Source organism: Ranitomeya imitator, chromosome 2 (genome assembly GCF_032444005.1).
Source record: "Ranitomeya imitator isolate aRanImi1 chromosome 2, aRanImi1.pri, whole genome shotgun sequence".
NCBI lineage: Eukaryota > Metazoa > Chordata > Amphibia > Anura > Dendrobatidae > Ranitomeya > Ranitomeya imitator.
In genome coordinates this window covers 257,966,632-257,986,748 of record NC_091283.1, presented here as the reverse complement: position 1 = coordinate 257,986,748, position 20,117 = coordinate 257,966,632, and the positions used below count along the sequence as shown (strand labels likewise).

General features: G+C 42.3%; 1 protein-coding gene across 3 annotated transcripts in view; it reads right to left on the bottom strand.

Moving 5' to 3' along the window:
• Positions 1-12,669: 12,669 nt before the first annotated feature.
• Positions 12,670-20,117, bottom strand: part of LOC138662983 (oocyte zinc finger protein XlCOF8.4-like) — an 80,303-nt gene continuing 72,855 nt past the window's right edge. For 2 of the 3 annotated variants that reach the window (XM_069749012.1, XM_069749014.1), the window contains exon 7: positions 12,670-13,660. In XM_069749012.1, coding sequence (XP_069605113.1) covers positions 12,912-13,660 — 749 coding nt within the window. In that variant the 3' untranslated portion in view covers positions 12,670-12,911. The remainder of the gene's footprint in view (positions 13,661-20,117) is intronic. The other variant, XM_069749013.1, reaches the window with a different exon arrangement.

Here is a 20,117-nt window from a genome sequence, read left to right as displayed (position 1 = left end):
TGCAATTAAATCACAGAGATATGTCACACAAAATACTTAATAAGTAACATTTCCCACATGTCTACTTTACATCAGCACAATTTTGGAACCAAAATTTTTTTTTGTTAGGGAGTTATAAGGGTTAAAAGTTGACCAGCAATTTCTCATTTTTACAACACCATTTTATTTTAGGGGCCACATCTCATTTGAAGTCATTTTGAGGGGTCTATATGATAGAAAATACCCAAGTGTGACACCATTCTAAAAACTGCACCCCTCAAGGTTCTCAAAACCACATTCAAGAAGTTTATTAACCCTTCAGGTGTTTCACAGGAATTTTTGGAATGTTTAAATAAAAATTAACATTTTACTTTTTTTCACAAAAAATTTACTTCAGCTCCAATTTGTTTTATTTTGCCAAGAGTTACAGGAGAAAATGGACCCCAAACCTTGTTGTACAATTTGTCCTGAGTACGCTGATACCCCATATGTGGCAGTAAACCACTGTTTGGGCGCATGACAGAGCTTGGAAGCGAAGGAGCGCCATTTGACTTTTTAATGCAAAATTGACTGGAATTGAGATGGGACGCCATGTTGCGTTTGGAGAGCCACTGATGTGCCTAAACATTGAAACCCCCCACAAGTGACACCATTTTGGAAAGTAGACCCCCTAAGGAACTTATCTAGAGGTGTGGTGAGCACTTTGACCCACCAAGTGCTTCACAGAAGTTTATAATGCAGAACCGTAAAAATAAAAAATATTTTTTGTAAAAAAAATGATCTTTTCGCCCCCAATTTTTTATTTTCCCAATGGTAAGAGAAGAATTTGGAACCAAAAAGTTGTTGCACAATTTGTCCTGAGTACTCTGATACCCCATATGTGGGGGTAAACCAGTGTTTGGGCGCATGGGAGACCTCGGAAGGGAAGGAGTGCCGTTTGACCTTTCAATGCAAAATTGACAGGAATTGAGATGGGACACCATGTTGCGTTTGAAGAGCCACTGATGTGCCTAAACATTGAAACCCCCCACAAGTGACACCATTTTGGAAAGTAGACCCCCTAAGGAACTTATCTAGAGGTATGGTGAGCACTTTGACCCACCAAGTGCTTCATAGAAGTTTATAATGCAGAACCGTAAAAATAAAAAATCATTTTTTTTTCACAAAAATTATCTTTTCGCCCCCAATTTTTTATTTTCCCAATGGTAAGAGAAGAAATTGGAACCAAAAAGTTGTTGTACAATTTGTCCTCAGTACGCTGATACCCCATATGTGGGGGTAAACCACTGTTTGGGCGCATGGGAGAGCTCGGAAGGGAAGGAGCGCCGTTTGACTTTTCAATGCAAAATTCACAGGAATTGAGATGAGACGCCATGTTGCGTTTGAAGAGCCACTGATGTGCCTAAACATTGAAACCCCCCACAAGTGACACCATTTTGGAAAGTAGACCCCCTAAGGAACTTATCTAGATGTGTTGTGAGCACTTTGACCCACCAAGAGCTTCACAGAAGTTTATAATGCAGAGCCGTAAAAATAAAACAAATTTTTTTTCCCACAAATATTATTTTTTAGCCCCCAGTTTTGTATTTTCCCGAGGGGAACAGGAGAAATTGGACCCCAAAATTTGTTGTGCAATTTGTCCTGAGTGCGCTGATACCCCATATGTGGGGGGGAACCACCGTTTGGGCGCATGGGAAGGCTCGGAAGGGAAGGAGCGCCATTTGAAATACAGACTTAGATGGAATGGTCTGCAGGCGTCACATTGCGTTTGCAGAGCCCCTAATGTACCTAAACAATAGAAACCCCCCACAAGTGACCCCATATTGGAAACTAGACCCCCCAAGGAACTTATCTAGATGTGTTGTGAGAACTTTGAGCCCCCAAGTGTTTCACTACAGTTTCTAACGCAGAGCCGTGAAAATAAAAAGAAAAATTCCCCCCAAAATTAATTTTTAGCCCCCAGTTTTGTATTTTCTCGAGGGTAACAGGAGAAATTGGACCCCAAAATTTGTTGTCCAATTTGTCCTGAGTGCGCTGATGCCCCATATGTGGAGGGGAACCACCGTTTGGGCGCATGGGAGGGCTCGGAAGGGAAGGAGCGCCATTTGGAATGCAGACTTAGATGGAATGGTCTGCAGGCGTCACATTGCGTTTGCAGAGCCCCTGATGTACCTAAACAGTAGAAACCCCCAACAAGTGACCCCATATTGGAAACTAGACCCCCCCATGAACTTATCTAGATGTGTTGTGAGAACTTTGAGCCCACACGTATTTCACTACAGTTTATAACGCAGAGCCGTGAAAATTTTAAAAAAAAATTTTTCCCACAAAACTTATCTTTTAGCCCCCAGTTTTGTATTTTCCCAAGGGTAACAGGAGAGTACGCTGATACCCCATATATTGGGGTAAACTCCTGTTTGGGCACACGGGAGAGCTCGGAAGGGAAGGAGCACTGTTTTACTTTTTCAACGCAGAATTGGCTGGAATTGAGATCGGACGCCATGTTGCGTTTGGAGAGCCCCTGATGTGTCTAAACAGTGGAAACCCCCCAATTATAACTGAAACCCTAATCCAAACACACCCCTAACTCTAATTCCAACGGTAACCCTAACCACACCTCTAACCCTGACACACCCCTAACCCTAATCCCAACCCTATTCCCAACCGCAAATGTAATCCAAACCCTAACCCTAACTTTAGCCCCAACCCTAACTGTAGCCTTAACCCTAACTGTAGCCTTAACCCTAACTGTAGCCTTAACCCTAACTGTAGCCTTAACCCTAGCCCTAACCATAACCCTAGCCCTAGCCCTAACCCTAGCCCTAGCCCTAACCCTAGCCCTAACCCTAACCCTAACCCTAGCCCTAACCCTAACCCTAGCCCTAACCTCAGCCCTAAGCCTAGCCCTAACCCTAGCCCTAACCCTAGCCCTAGCCCTAACCCTAGCCCTAACCCTAATGGGAAAATGGAAATAAATACATTTTTTTTATTTTTTTTACTTTTCCCTAACTAAGGGGGTAATGAAGGGGGGTTTGATTTACTTTTATAGCAGATTTTTTTAGCGGATTTTTATGATTGGCAGCCGTCACTCACTGAAAGACGCTTTCTATTGCAAAAAATATTTTTTGCGTTACCACATTTTGAGAGCTATAATTTTTCCATATTTGAGTCCACAGAGTCATGTGAGGTCTTGTTTTTTGCGGGACGAGTTGACGTTTTTATTGGTAACACTTTCGGGCACGTGACATTTTTTGATCGCCTTTTATTCCGATTTTTGTGAGGCAGAATTACCAAAAACCAGCTATTCATGAATTTCTTTTGGGGGAGGCGTTTATACCGTTCCGCGTTTGGTAAAATTGATAAAGCCGTTTTATTCTTCGGGTCAGTACGATTACAGCGACACCTCATTTATATCATTTTTTTATGTTTTGGCGCTTTTATACGATAAAAACTATTTTATAGAAAAAATAATTATTTTTGCATCGCTTTATTCTGAGGACTATAACTTTTTTTTTTTTTTGCTGATGTTGCTGTATGGCGGCTCATTTTTTGCGGGACAAGATGACGCTTTCAGCGGTACCCTGGTTATTTATATCTGTCTTTTTGATCGCGTGTTATTCCACTTTTTGTTCGGCGGTATGATAATAAAGCGTTGTTTTTTGCCTCGTTTTTTTTTTTTTTTCTTACGGTGTTTACTGAAGGGGTTAACTAGTGGGCCAGTTTTATAGGTCGGGTCGTTACGGACGCGGCAATACTAAATATGTGTACTTTTATTGTTTTTTTTTTTATTTAGATAAAGAAATGTATTTATGGGAATAATATTTTTATTTTTTTTTCATTATTTAGGATTTTTTTTTTTTTTTTTACACACTTGTAAAAAAATTTTTTTTAACTTTTTTACTTTGTCCTAGGGGGGGACAATACAGATCGGTGATCTGCCAGTTTGCACAGCACTCTGACAGATCACCGATCTGTCTCAGAGCGCTGCAGCGTTACCAAGTGCCTGCTCTGAGCAGGCACTTGGTAAGCCACCTCCCTCCCTGCAGGACCCGGATCCGCGGCCATATTGGATCCGGGACTTGATGCAGGGAGGGAGGTAGGAGACCCCCGGAGCAACGCGATCACATCGCGTTGCTGCGGGGGTCTCAGGGAAGCCCGCAGGGAGCCCCCTCCTTGCGCGATGCTTCCCTGCACCGCCGGCACATCGCGATCATGTTTGATCGCGGTGTGCCGGGGGTTAATGTGTCGGGGGCGGTCCGTGACCGCTCCTGGCACATAGTGCCGGATGTCAGCTGCGATAAGCAGCTGACACCCGGCCGCGATCCCCCCGTGAGCGCGGCCGATCGGCTATGACGTACTATTCCGTCCTTGGGAAGTAAAGCCCACCCCACATGGACGGAATAGTACGTCTAATGGCAGAAAGGGGTTAAAGACGATATATCCTCCACTTCTTTGGCAGCTAAAATTCCCAAGACATGTTCCCTGGTGCGTACTTTGAGTTGCCTGGTTGTCATCCCTATATACACCAGGGAGCATGGGCAAGTGGCATGATAAATGACAGCTTTTGAGGTGCAAGTAATGGTCTGTTTGATTTTATACACAGTAGTACCATTATAATTACAAAAAATATTAGTTCTTTTAATATTAGTGCAAGCTACACATTGGCCACATGGCTTGCATCCCGGTATAGCTTTTGTGTTTGTGAGAAAGGATTGGATTTCTGCTTTATAGGGGTAATGGCTTCTGACCAATTGATCCTTTAGGTTTTTGGATCTGCGATAAGTAATATTGCATGTTTCACCGATGTATTGCATTAAAATTGGGTCAGTTTTTAAAATGGCCCATGATTTATTTATATATGTCCTCATTAGTTCGGTTTGGCCATGGTACTGTGTAATATATCTTACTATCTTGTTAGGTTTATGGGGTTTCGTTCCGTATAAAGCTTGATGTCTAGTTGTGTGTTTAGCACGGTTATATCCCTTCTTTACTGACCGCTTACTATATCCTCTTTCCAAGAACCTTTCTTTAAGGTCCATAGCTTGATTTTCAAAGTCTACTTCGTTTGTACAGATCCTCCGTAAACGTAAGAATTGTCCTATTGGGATCGAATTAATCATGGTGGGAGGATGTGACGAAGAGGCATGTAATAATGCATTCACCGCCGTAGATTTTCGAAAGATATTGGTGTATAAGCAAACACTCTCATCCCTGTGTATGCCCACATCCAAAAATTCCATAAATTCCATGTCACACTTGTATGTTAGATGGATATTCAGCTGATTCTGATTCAGATGTTCCATAAAAACATGGAGTGAGTCCTTAGTGCCCTGCCAGACAAAGAATATGTCATCAATGAACCGCACCCAAATGGGGATGCGGTCCATTGATGATTCAAGTCCGGCATGAAATAGGTCCCTCTCCCACAGCCCCAGGAACAAATTAGCATAAGATGGCGCAAAGGATGCGCCCATTGCTGTTCCCTGGAGCTGTAGGTAGAGGGACCCCTTAAAAAGAAAAAAAATTTTTGAAAGAGAAAATTCAAGCATTTGAACTATAAATTGTCTCATGGATGTGGGTACAGATGAGGAGTTCAAAAAATATTCCGTCGCCCGGACACCATCGCTATGGCGGATGTTAGTGTACAGACTCTCAACGTCACAAGACACTATAAACACTTCCCAATAAACAGGCCATCAATTTTTTTCAAAAATTTGTTTGTGTCTTTTATAAAAGAGGGTAAGTTCTCGACTAGGGGTTGTAATTTCGAGTCAATAAATTTATTAATTTTCTCAAGGTAATTGCCACATCCAGATATGATGGGTCTGCCAGGTGGTATTTTCTGATTTTTATGTACCTTAGGTAATAAATAAAAAGTCGGTACAGTTGGTTCAGGTACTTGAAGGGCTGCATATAACTCCTTTGAAATGGCCTCTGTTTCAAGGGCATCTTTTAATATCACCAAAAGTTCTGTTTTAAATTTCCCCAAAGGGTTTTTTTATAGTAAATACCATCTCTCAACTGGCGAAATACCTCAGATTCATACATCTGCCTAGGCCAGATCACGATATTACCCCCCTTGTCAGCCGGTTTGATTACCACATCATTTAATTGATCCAAATTTTTCAAAGCTATTTTCTCTTGTTTATTCAAATTCTCAGCACATGGAAAGCGGGGAAATTTCCGAGGCAATTCTGCAACTCTCTGCCGCGGGTGTAACGCATGCAGAATTGGCATGTGTATTCCCGCTACACACTAGCGTTTTCCAAGCGTAATTAGCTTGCAGAATGCTAGCGTTTTCCAAGTGATCTGATTGACAGGTTGGTCACACTTGTCAAACATAGTGTCTATGCAGCATCAATAGTAAAAAGATAGAATGTTAAAAAAAAATTTTAAAAGTAAAAAATTTTGATATTCTCACCTTCCAGCGTCCCCCGCAGGCTTCCAGCTCCTCACGATGCTCCCGTTCCCAGCTCTGCCTTGCGACAATGACCCCAGATGATGTAGCATTAAGCAAGACCGTTACATCATCCAGGTGATTCACGCAATGCATCCCTGGGAACGGGAGCTGGCGGGAGCATCACTAAGGCCTGGGCTGGATTTGGGGGCCGCCGGAAGGTGAGTATATAACTATTTTTTATTTTAATTCTTTTTTTTTAACAGGGATATGGTACCCAGGGCCTGGAGGAGAGTCTCCTCTCCTCCACACCCGGGTACCATCTGCACCTGATCCGCTTACTTCCTGCATGGTGGGCATAGCGCCATGATGGAAGTAAGCAGATCAATGCATTCCTATGTGTGCGGAATCACCACGATTCCACACAAAGAATGAGCATGCTGTGTATTTTTCCGCAATGCGATTCCTCCGTGGAAAAATACGCAGCATTAGCACAGCATAGCAGAATCCCATTTAATTCAATGGGCTGTGTTTTGTATGCGTTTTTGCAGTGAAAAAACGTGGCAAAAATGCATACAATCGGCAACATGTGCACATAGACTAAAGGTTCATAATACTAAGGACTGTTTTTTTTTAACCCCTTAATTACAGCCAATTCGTCTTTTAACTGACCTGAGATATAAGAGAATATCCTCCCTATACAGGTAACAATCCTGCAGCTGTCGGCTGTACACTATAGCTGACAACTTGCTGCATCAGCTACAATCAGTGTTCGCACCGTCCAAATCTGTTTAACCCGTTTAATTCGTAGCCATGAGTCTGACCAGACGTGTCTGACAATCTTAGAAATTGCATTTTTAAATTGCAGTTTTTTAATTGCTATGAATTAGACTAGAATTCCATGGGGCATTTGACCATTCATCACTGCTGTACTTTCATCATCCTCATCACCAACTGTACCATCTAATCCATTTGTTTTGTCTACCCACAGGTATGCTTCACCCAGCTTTCCGGCTTTCTGTGTATATGAAGTGCATTTAATTCCCACCTGGTATGCTTCACCCAGCTTTCCTGCTTTCTGTGTATATGAAGTGCATTTAATTCCCACCTGGTATGCTTCACCTAGCTTTCCTGCTTTCTGTGTATATGAAGTGCATTTAATTCCCACCTGGTATGCTTCACCCAGCTTTCCTGCTTTCTGTGTATATGAAGTGCATTTAATTCCCACCTGGTATGCTTCACCCAGCTTTCCTGCTTTCTGTGTATAGGAAGTGCATTTAATTCCCACCTGGTATGCTTCACCCAGCTTTCCTGCTTTCTGTGTATATGAAGTGCATTTAATTCCCACATGGCATGCTTTGCTTACCCCTTATTTTCTATCCATATGTAATTCACTCCTCTCTTGCTTCTTCCTTGCATACCTGAGTAGCCAATCTACCCCACCCCCTCTTTATAACCTGGCTTAACTGTGAACATGTGCTCTGGACACACACGCCCACATCCCCTCTCTCAGCTGTGAGCCCTTAGGTGCACATAAATTCGTAGCCATGAGTCTGACCAGACGTATCTGACCATCTTAGAAATTGCATTTTTAAATTACTATGAATTAGACTAGAATTGGACTGGAATTGACTGGAAGGTAAAGGAATAGAAAACCACTATAATGTTTCGGTTTCTTTTAACAATCACCCCCTTACTACTTTATTTCTTCCTATCTCCTGTAGTCTCTCCACCCAGTAAGGAACTAGTCATTTCTTCCTCAATCCTCCCCAGTCACCTCACCTCCTCCACAGAACTGTTCCGCCACATACAATCCTTTTTCTCCAGACACACACGGCCACACTACTTTCAAGACCACACTCGCCACAGCCAAACAAACCTACTTCTCATCTCTCATATCCTCCCTGTCTCACAACCGCAAACAGTTATTCAACACCTTCAACTCTCTCCTCCGTCCCCCAGCACCTCCTCCCTCCCCACTCATCTCAGCAGAAGACTTTGCCTCATTTTTCAAGCAGAAAATTGATAACATCAGAGACAGTTTTAGTAAACAACCCCCAGAACCCTTCCTCCCAACCACCCAGCCCGCCACCTCCAAAACCAACTTCTCCACCATTACAGAAGACGGACTCTCCACTCTACTCTCAAGATCGCATCTCACCACCTGTGCACTTGACCCTCTCCCATCCCACTTCATCCCAAACCTCACCACAGTCTTCATCCCAACCCTAACCCATCTCTTCAACCTATCACTAACAACTGGCATTTTCCCCTCAAGCTTTAAACATGCCTCAATCACACCTATCCTCAAAAAGCCCTCTCTTGACCCATCCTCTGTATCTAGCTATCGCCCTATATCACTTCTCCCCTTTGCCTCAAAACTACTGGAACAACATGTCCATCTTGAACTGTCATCCCATCTATCTTCCTGCTCCTTCTTCGACCGCTTTCAATCAGGCTTCCGATCACACCACTCCACTGAAACTGCCCTAACTAAGGTCACCAATGACCTATTAACCGCCAAGAGCAAGCGACACTACTCTATCCTCCTCCTCCTGGACCTGTCCTCTGCCTTTGACACAGTGGACCATTCCCTGCTGCTGCAGACCCTCTCATCCCTTGGAATCACAGACTTGGCCCTATCCTGGATCTCGTCATACCTAACTGACCGTACATTCAGCGCCTCCCACTCACACACCACCTCCTCACCTCGCCCCCTATCTGTCGGAGTCCCGCAAGGTTCAGTACTAGTACCCCTGCTCTTCTCCATTTACACCTTTGGCCTTGGACAGCTCATAGAATCTCACGGCTTTCAGTATCATCTCTATGCTGACGACACACAGATCTACATCTCCGGACCAGATATTACCACCCTACTAACCAGAATCCCTCAATGTCTGTCTGCTATTTCATCCTTCTTCTCCACTAGATTTCTAAAACTTAACATGGACAAAACAGAATTCATCATCTTTCCCCCATCTCACACGACCTCCCCAACGAACCTATCCATTACAGTAAACGGCTGCACACTCTCCCCAGTCCCACAAGCCCGCTGTCTTGGGGTAATCCTTGACACTGATCTCTCTTTTAAACCACATATCCAAACCCTTTCCACTTCCTGTCGCCTCCAACTCAAAAATATTTCACGGATCCGCACATTCCTAAACCAAGAATCCGCAAAGACCCTAGTCCATGCCCTCATCATCTCCCGCCTTGACTACTGTAACCTCCTGCTCTGTGGCCTCCCCTCTAACACTCTTGCACCCCTCCAATCTATTCTAAACTCTGCTGCCCGACTAATCCACCTGTCCCCCCGCTATTCCCTGGCCTCTCCCCTCTGTCAATCTCTGCACTGGCTCCCCATCACCCAGAGACTCCAGTACAAAAGCCTAACCATGACATACAAAGCCATCCACAACCTGTCTCCTCCATACATCTGCGACCTCGTCTCCCGGTACTCTCCTGCACGCAACCTCCGATCCTCACAAGATCTCCTTCTCTACTCCCCTATTATCTCCTCTTCCCACAATCGCATACAAGATTTCTCTCGTGCATCCCCCCTACTCTGGAATTCTCTACCACAACATATCAGACTCTCGCCTACCATCGAAACCTTCAAAAAGAACCTGAAGACCCACCTCTTCCGACAAGCCTACAACCTGCAGTAACCACCGATCGACCAAACCGCTGCACGGCCAGCTCTACCCTACCTACTGTATCCTCACCCATCCCTTGTAGATTGTGAGCCCTCGCGGGCAGGGTCCTCTCTCCTCCTGTACCAGTTGTGACTTGTATTGTTCAAGATTATTGTACTTGTTTATTATGTATACCCCTCCTCACATGTAAAGCGCCATGGAATAAATGGCGCTATAATAATAAATAATAATAATAACCCCTTAGATGCTGCCATCAATAGTGACTACATCATATAAATGGCTAACAGAGTGTGGGGGGCTTCCTCTTTATCCCAGTTGGTGCCCTCAGATCATGATTGTGTGGTCCTGATGTTTGCTGGCAATTCATCACCAAATAGCGGCCTTAGAGTCTGACGGCTGTTGTTCAGAAGTTAGAAGCATTTAAGTGGTAAAAATACACATTTTCCTTTTTTGTCATGCCACTTTGCATTAATTCCTGAAAATCACCTGAAGGGTTAATAAACTATCTGACAGCAGTTTTCAATATGTCAGGGGGTGCTGTTTTTAAAATGATATAACTTTTGGGGGTTTCCCAATATATGGGACCACTAAAGTCACTTCAAACATGGATAAGTCTCTTAAAAAAATAAATTTTGTAAATTTCCTTGAAAAAATGAAAAATTACTGCTACATTTTTAAACCTCCTAAAATGCTAACAAAATAAAAGAACATTTTACAAATTGTGGTGATGTAAAGCCGACATGTGGGAAATGTTATTTATTAATGTTTTGCTATGGTATGAATCTCTGGATTAAAGGGATTCAACGTTTGAAAATTGCAATTTTTTTTAATTTTTCTCAAATTTCTGATATTTTTTCTAAATAAACACAAAACATATCTACCTAAATTTACCATTATCATATAGTATAATGTGTCACGAAAAAACATTCTCAAAATCACTGGGATTTGTTGAAGCGTTCCAGAGTTATTACCACATAAAGTGACACTGGTCAGATTTCAAAAATTTGTCTCTGTCACTAAGGGGTTAAAAATGCTGCCAAAAAACAACCATCTAATGGGCAAGTTCATCCAAAAGCTAACAAAGCAAAATTGTGTCAAAGATCTGAGACAAGTGAACAATGTGACTCGCGGCTTGAAAAGAAACGGATGAGACCGGCTAAATGTAAGGCAGCTGAGACATCAGAGCAACAGGAATGTCGTCTTCACAAGAATCGGATAAGGCAGGCTGAAGCAAGGAATATGGAAACATCTGAACAAAAGGATGAACGTTGTGAAAATGACCGAATACGACATATGCAACGTGTGCAAAGATGTAGGCAGGCGGATCTGAGCTTGGAAGCATTTCACTACAACCCAATTCAAGACTGTGATCACATCAGAAAGTCATAATTGGCAAAATGGACATAATATGCCAACATTGTCAAACAGAGAAGTTTGCCGCCTTCACATCTACCTCCTGAACCACTTCTTTCATACATGTCAGGAACAAGTATCGAGTCCAAACATTTTCTGCAGAACATTAGGAGTTACAATTCATCTTTCCTTGCTCTTCAGTAGTGTGAAGTGTCAGCCACCGGATTCCTGCTGCTGCCGGTGGTCACGTGTACCGCTACTAAAGAGAAATGAATATTTATTGGATTCATTCATCAGGAGACTATTTAATATTGAGCTATATTCAAGCAGGACTAGACAAAAAAAAACCTAAAATCATGTATCATGTTATCCGAAACAGTCAAAAAACCAACCACATATTGGCAGACCCCAGACCTAAAACTATATACTTCGTAAGTTTATAAGCCACTCCAGTGTCAGGAATAGATAGTATGTGACAATACAGTATATTTAACTTTCAGAGATAATTTCCATATTCATACTAAATAATGGCACAGATCCTCCAGACATTATGATTGCACACATCCCTAGTCTTTATAACGATATTGCACTCATTCCTTGACAGACCGCAGCATGGCCATTAGTTAGAAGCTGCTATTGATCTTTGGAGCAGGTAAGTTTCCCTGAGTGGTACATATTGGGCCGTCTGAAAACGGAGTTTAGTCTAGGACAATTTGTCTGTACTACTAATTAACAGCTGTTACAATACCAAACTAGGGCAGTCCCTATAGGAGGAAAAAACAAGAATTATACGGTATTGTAACATACTATCTATTCCTGACACTGGAGTGGTGTATAAACTTACGAAGTATATAGTTTGAGGTCTGGGATCTGCCAATATGTGGCTGGTTTTCTGACTGTTTCGGATAACATGATACATGATTTTAGTAATTTTTTTGTCTAGTCTCGCTTGAATATAGGTCAATATTAAATAGTCTCCTGATGAGTCGCCTTTGGTGAGGACGATGAAACACGTAGAAATGAGAGGCTTGGAGAGTGAGTGTGTATACGTCACCTCACCCTATATAATGAAATGTGTAGTACATGTGTTTTCTATTAGTCATCTACTAACTAACCTTCAGGGGGTGAATTATGGGTATAGTTTTACATTTGGAATTAATAAAGTTTAGTTGTATCCTTTTGTCAGCAAACATGAGGAATGACAAGAGACAACCCATTTAAGAAGATTCAATTTTGGTTAAAACTATTCCAACATTATGAACATAAAAAGGCTTCTCCCCTATGTGACGTCTCTGATGTTTATTAACAGTTGATTTCCAAGTAAAATATTTCCCACATTAAGAAAATGAAAAAGACTTCTCTGTGTGACTGCTCTGATGTCTAACAAGAAGCACTTTCCATTTAAAACATTTCCCACATTCTGGACACGAAAAAGGCTTCTCCCCTGTGTGAGGTCTATGGTGACCAACAAGATGCCATAACTGGTTAAAACATTTCCCACATTCTGAACAGGAAAAAGGCTTCTCTCATGTGTGAGTTCTTTGGTGTCTAACAAGAGTCTGTTTGAGGGTAAAACATTTTCCACATTCTGAACAGGAAAAAGGCTTCTCTCCTGTGTGAGTTATTTGATGGGTAACAAGATTCCCTTTCAGTTTAAAACATTTCCCACATTCTGAACATGAAAAAGGCTTCTCTCCTGTGTGAGTTATTTGATGGGTAACAAGATTCCCTTTCAGGTTAAAACATTTCCCACATTCTGAACATAAAAAAGGCTTCTCTCCTGTGTGAGTTATTTGGTGTGTAACAAGATGCCATTTGGAGGTAAAACATTTCCCACATTCTGAACATGAAAAAGGCTTCTCTCCTGTGTGAGTTATTTGGTGTGTAACAAGATACACTTTGGAGGTAAAACATTTCCCACATTCTGAACATGAAAAAGGCTTCTCCCCTGTGTGAGTTCTTTGGTGTGTAACAAAATGTGATTTCCATTTAAAACATTTCCCACATTCTGAGCATGAAAATGACTTTTTTGCTTTAGGAGCAGTTTGTTTTTTAATGCTTCTTTTGTGACTTTGATTTTCCTTAGTAGTCAGTAAGGAATCAGAAGATGGGACCTGTTTCATAGGATCAGATGACAGATCTTTGCTGTGAATGGATGATGATATATCTGAAGTAATGACATTCACTTCAGTTGTATCTTGCAGGATCTCAAGATCATCAGATTTAAAAATTGAAGATGTCAGCTGTCCCTCTGATCTCCTGGTACAGTCATCTGCTAAGATAAAAAAAAACAATTCTTTTTAATAAAATATCCTTGAGTTTTATATTTTTGAACATTTTTACTTAAACTGTCCATAAAAATGGCAAGCAATGTAAAAAACTTTATTTACCAAGACAATGACAGTTCACAGTCTAATAGAAAACCTTGTTGGATGAACCAGTAGTGTGTGGTGTTTAACTGTTTGTTCATTCTGCCTACCAAATATCGAATAAAAAGAAACCAATTAATGTTATGTAAGCGAAAATAATACCAATTCTCATCCTACAAAAAACAAGTCCCCGCTCAGGTCCATCATCTGTCAATGGAAAAAAAGAGGTTCCCACACTACTAGTGGCTCTAAGGCTGTTAAAAAGCAACAGAGTTTCTATAAACCAATCCAGCAAAATCTACTCTCACTTCTGAGTCTTGCAGTGTGCTCAAACAACATTTAGGATCCCTGTATTTACCAATATTATAGTGAGAAGAATCCACTAAATTTATGGTGTCTCCTGGAGCACAATCTGGGCAATATGCGCTGGGAAATAAAATGGCAAGTGTGTAATTTTCACTTTTCGAGAGTTCAACCAGATACACATCAGCTTTTCACATTTATGAGGGGAAAGATAGCCAACTAAACCCACCAGGATGTCCTACTTATCTGGGGACATCTGGAAAATTTGTTGAGAGCTGATAACTCCATTATTACATAAATGCTACAATCTGTATGTTGACAACTGCTACACCAGCATACCCCTATTTAAAAGTCTGGTTGAACATAACATGGGGGCTTGTGGGACCATTCGCAAAAACCGTCAGGGGTTTCCACAATTATTGGTCAATGAAAAGTTCCGAAAAGGGCAGTCAGGGGCTTTACGCAATGGAGAGATGCTTGCCCCTAAGTATAAGGATAAAAAAGATAATTTTATCCTGAGCTCGATCCACCCAGATGCCACAAGGGCCACTGCAGATCAACAGGGATCCACTACTCCAAAACCTGTGTCTGTCATTGACTACAACAAATATATGGGGGGTGTGGACCTTGCAGACCAGGTTCTACAGCCATACCAGGTGTCAAGAAAACCATACACCTGGTATAAAAAGTTAGTCATCTATTTGTTTCAGGTGGCCACATATAATTCTTTTGTGTTATACAAAAAAGCCGGAAATGCGAATACTTTCCTTGATTATCAGAAAAAGGTCACTGAAAATCTTGAATATGAAAATGTTGGAAGACTCGCTGAGCGACATTTTATTGCACACATTTCAGCAACTGAAACAGGAAATAACCCCCAGAGAAGATGTCGTGTATGTTCCAAGAGAGGAATGAGGCATGATACCCGCTATTATTGCCCACAATGCCCATCATTGCCGGCCTTATGCCTCCATGACTTATTTAAAATCTTCCACACAGAACCACGTTTTTAAACTGTTTTGACATTCAAGCATTTGGTTTATTTAGTGACAGACACATCTGAGTAGAGCTGACTTTACAATTTCTGGGGGTAGGTGGGGGATGTCTCCAGAGATACAAGCTGGGCACAATATATTGGGCCACTATGTGCTTCTGGAAATCATCCGTGTAATGAAAATGGTCACTATATCCATAGATGAATTCTCAGAGGGGCGTCATTCCCAAAATGGGGTCACTTCAGGAGGGATTCTGTTGTTCTGGCACTTAGCGGCTCTCTAAAGTGCCATAACAGCAGAATCCCGCCTGAAGTGACCCCATTTTGGAAATGACGCCCCTCTGGGAAATGGAAATGAAACCCCTCTGCGAATTCATCTATGGGTGTAGTGACCATTTACCTATCTACCTAATTTCCAATGTAAAATTTGGGATTAAAACAACATTTTAGTGGTTAAAATGTTGTTAATTTTTCTTCACTGTCCAATGGTATAATTTTCTATGGAACAGCTGTGGTGTCAGTATGCTCACTGCACCACTAGAAGAATTCAGTCAGGGAAGTATTTTGTATAATGCAGTCACTTTTGGGGGCTTATGCTGCTCTGGCACCTCAGGGGCTCTGACAATGTGACATGTCAACCACAAACAATTGCAGCAAAATATGGTCTCCAATATGGCGCTCCTTCCCTTCTGAGCTCTGCCATGCGCCAACATTTTTGTCAAAGAGAAATGTTTATTTTTTCCTTTCACATTCCATTCATTGCTGTGAAACACCTGAAGGGTTAATAAACTTCTTCAATGTGGTTTTGAGCACCTTGAGGGGGGAAGTTTTTAGAATGGTGTCACTTTTGGGTATTTTCTGTCATATTGACCCTCCAAACTCACTTCAAATGTGTTGTGCTCCTTAAAAAAATGGTTTTGTAAATTTTGTTGTAAAAATGAGAAATCACTGTTCAATTTTTAACCCTTATGACTTCCTAACAAAAAAGGTGTTTCCAAAATTGTGGTGATGTAAAGTAGACATGTGGGAAATGTTATTTATTAACTATTTTGTGTGATATGACTGATTCGAGATCATAAAAATAAAAATTTTGAAAATTGCAAAATTTTTAAAATTTTCTCCAAATTTCCATTTTTTTTAAAGAAATAAACGCAAGTTATATCAAATACATTTTTATCACTATCATAAAGTACAATATGTCACAAGAAAACAATCTCAGAATCACCAGGATTTGTTGACGCGTTAGAATTATTATGACCTCATAAAGTGACACTGGTCAGAATTGAAAAAATTGGCCTGGTCATGAAGGCAAAAACCGGCTCTGGCGCGAAAGGGTTAATATTTTGCTGCACAACTTTTTGAGGCAATCACTGCAATCAAACGATTCCTGTAACTGTCAATCAGACTTCTGCACCTCTCGACAGGTATTTTGGCCACTACTCAAGAGCAAACTGCTCCAGTTCTCTCGTGTCTGAAGGTTGCCTTTTCCAGACGGCATGTTTCAGCTCTTTCCAAAGATGCTCAATAGGATTTAGGTCAGGGCTCACAGAAGGCCACTTCAGAATAGTCTAATGTTTCCCTCTTAGCCATTCTTGGGTGCTTTTAGCTGTGTGTTTTGGGTTATTATCCTGTTGCAAGACCCATGACCTGTGACTGAGACCAAGCTTTCTGACATCGGGCAGCACATTTCTCTCTAGAATCCCTTGATAGTCTTGAGATTGCATTGTACCCTGCACAGATTCTAGACATCCTGTTCCAGATGCAGCAAAGTAGCCCCAGAACATAACAGAGCCTCATCCATGCTTCACAGTAGGGACAGTGTTCTTTTCTTGATATGCTTCATTTTTCCATCTGTGAACATAGAGCTGATGTGCATTGCCAAAAAGTTCCATTTTTGTCTCAACTGTCCATAGCACATTCTCCCAGAAGCTTTGTGGCTTGTCAACATGTAGTTTGGCAAATTCCAGTCTGGCTTTTTTATGATTTTTTTTTTCAACAATGGTGTCCTCCTTGGTCATCTCCCATGAAGTCCACTTTGGCTCATACAACAACAGATGGTGCCATCTGACTGATCTGAACTGATGTTCCTTGAGCTTGAAGTTCACCTTTAATCTGTTTAGAAGTTTTTCTGGGCTCTTTTGTTACCATTCGTATTATCCGTTTCTTTGATTTGCCATCAATTTTCTTCCTGTCCTGTGGCCATGTGCAGGGAGGTTGGCTACAGTTCCATGGATCTTACATTTCTGAATAATATGTGCAACTGAAGTCACAGGAACATCAAGCTGCTTGGAGATGGTCTTATAATTTTTACCTTTAACATGTTTGTCTATAATTTTCTTTCTAATCTCCTGAGACCACTCTTTCCTTCGCTTTCTCTGGTCCATGTTGAGTGCGATACACACCATGTCTCCAAACAGCACAGTGAGTATCTGTAGCCCTATATACCGGCCACTCACTGATTCCAAGATTGTAGACACCTGTGTTGCTAGTTAGTGGACACACCGCGATTTATCATGTCCCTTTTGTCACATTATTTTCAGGGGTTCCATCATTTCTGTCCAGATCTATTTCTTGAGTTTAATTTTTTTTTTATTCTGTGGAAGCATGGCTGAAAAGCAATGTCTGACTTTCATTTGTTCATTTTCATAGATCTTTTATTTCTTATTACTTTTGTCAGATTCCAGTTATTTCTGTCAGAATTGTGTGTTTTTCTGTCATTAAACGAGGGGTACCAACAATTTTGACCACATATGTATAGATTATAACCCTCAGTAAATTAATTTATAAAATGAAATCACTTTATGGGGATTTCGACTATTCTGGTTTTCTGTCATTTAGTCATATTAGGGCTCCTGCATATGGTGTGTCCAATCTCATCTGTGATCTGTTCCTGCTGTCCTGCTGGAGTAATCTGCTCCCTACTTCAGCCAATTGGAAAGTACCACACCCTACTAAAGCTCAAAGCACATGGCCGGAATCTGCCAGAAACATGTTCTCCTTTGGTTCAGTCCTCTGTGCTCAGCTTGCGGCTTGTGTATTTGTTTCCTGTTCTGACCGTGGCCCGTTTACTGACTACTCTTGTGTCTTCTGATTCTGTCCTTCTGGTTCTGACCCAGCTACCTGACTATTCTTCTTGCCATCTAATACCACAGAATAGCAGGTAACACCATGGTCCAAGCCTAGGGGTCCCAGTGTAAGTCCAGATCCATGTAATGGTGTTAAAGGGCGATGAGCAAGGCAATCCTTGGGATATGGAAAGCAGAGAAGATAGTGCCAAGCATGTTCATGGTGGAGATCTTTTGAGCTGCCAGTTGACCATGAACAGTGCTCCCAATACATTGTGTTAGGGCTAGCGGAACGCACAGAGTAATAGGTAGATAGCTACAAGGTGCGTTCGCAGCCCGGGATCCACCGTGCAGAGATATCTGCTGCTAAGTAAAGGCGGAAGGACTCAGAGCTCACACGTGGGTTAGGTTTTACCCCGTGTGTACTGGTAGCGAACTCTGTTGCCTCACAGAGTCGCGCTGTACACCGAACTAATGCCCTAACTAGGCTAATTGCCCCCACTGACTCTAGCTGCCTGCCTGAGTGTACAGTCCCAAAGCTAACAGCTTCATACCACATAGAAATGAGTGGTATAGTATCCACTGGCATAAGCCACAAGACATTTGATATTAGCGCATGGCCGTGCGGCCATACAAGCCTTAAATATCTGCAGCACGTACAGGACCCTTCAAAGAAGGACCAATGGAATTGCTGCACTACCTGAGCATGTGACCCCAGATCTCCAGTGAGAGATCTTGCCCTGGGCATGCTCAGAGCAAAGCAGAACTTAGTCCTAGCACCTGCAGGACCTTCCGTGAGAAGGACCAATGGAAGTCGCTGCAGTACCTGAGCATGTGACCCTAGATCTCCACTGAGCGATCTTGCCCTGTGCATGCTCAGCGTGTGCAAAGCAGGACTTAGATCCAGAAAAGCCTGCTCGCCGCAGATCAGTGCAGGGTACAATAGCAGAGCCTGGAGAGGCAGTAGTAACCCTATGCACAGCATCAGTCCCAGTGAGACGCTGGAGATGGGGGGGGGGGTTAGGGGGCTTTTGATACATACCACCTGTGTCTTTTATGAGTATTAGTATAAGGAGCCCCCATACAGTAACCAAGAGCTGCATCACATTTACAGCACCACTCCAGCATTATTTTTTATTTCATTGCTGGAGCGGTGCTGAAAATCCACGTTCCCCTGCCCTCTGTCTGATACTTGCCTTCTTGCGTTTTCATCTGTTTTAGTCTCCGCTCGGCTCCGTCTCCTGCAGTTTGTGACCGGTCCACTGCTCCAGTGTTTCATGGAGCAGCGCAGAGGTCACTAATCAATATAGGTCTGTGGGAGCCTCATTCTGGCCTCTTTCTCACTCTTAGGGTATGTTTCCACGTTCAGGAAACGCTGCGTTTTTGACGCTGCGTTTAGCCACAGCGTAAAAAACACAGTGTCCAGATGTTACAGCAGAGTGGAGGGGATTTCATGAAATCCCGTCTCCACTATGCATTAAAAAACGCATGCGGCAGACCCACGAAAACGCACATGCGGCGCGTCTTTTAAGAACGCAGCATGTCCTTACATTGCAGAAAAAACACAAGGACAGAGCAGTTGACCTGCCAGTGACCTCAGGTGCAGATTTAGTCAGGATTTTACCTGCATAAAATCCTGACCAAATCCTGATGCAATCCTGAATGTGGACACATACCCTTAGGCTATGTGCACACGTTGCGGATTAGCCACTTCGGATTCGCAGCAGTTTTCCATCAGGTTTACAGTACCATGTAAACCTATGGAAAACCAAATCCACAGTGCCCATGGTGCGGAAAATACTACGCGGAAACGCTGTGTTGTATTTTCCGTAGCATGTCAATTCTTTGTGCGGATTCTGCAACATTTTACACCTGCTCCTATATAGGAATCCACAGGTGGTAAAACGCAAGTGAAATCTGCCCCCCAAAAAACCAGGAAATCCGCTGTAATTCCGCTCACGAATCCGCAACAAGTGCACATAGCCTCATTGTCAAATAAAT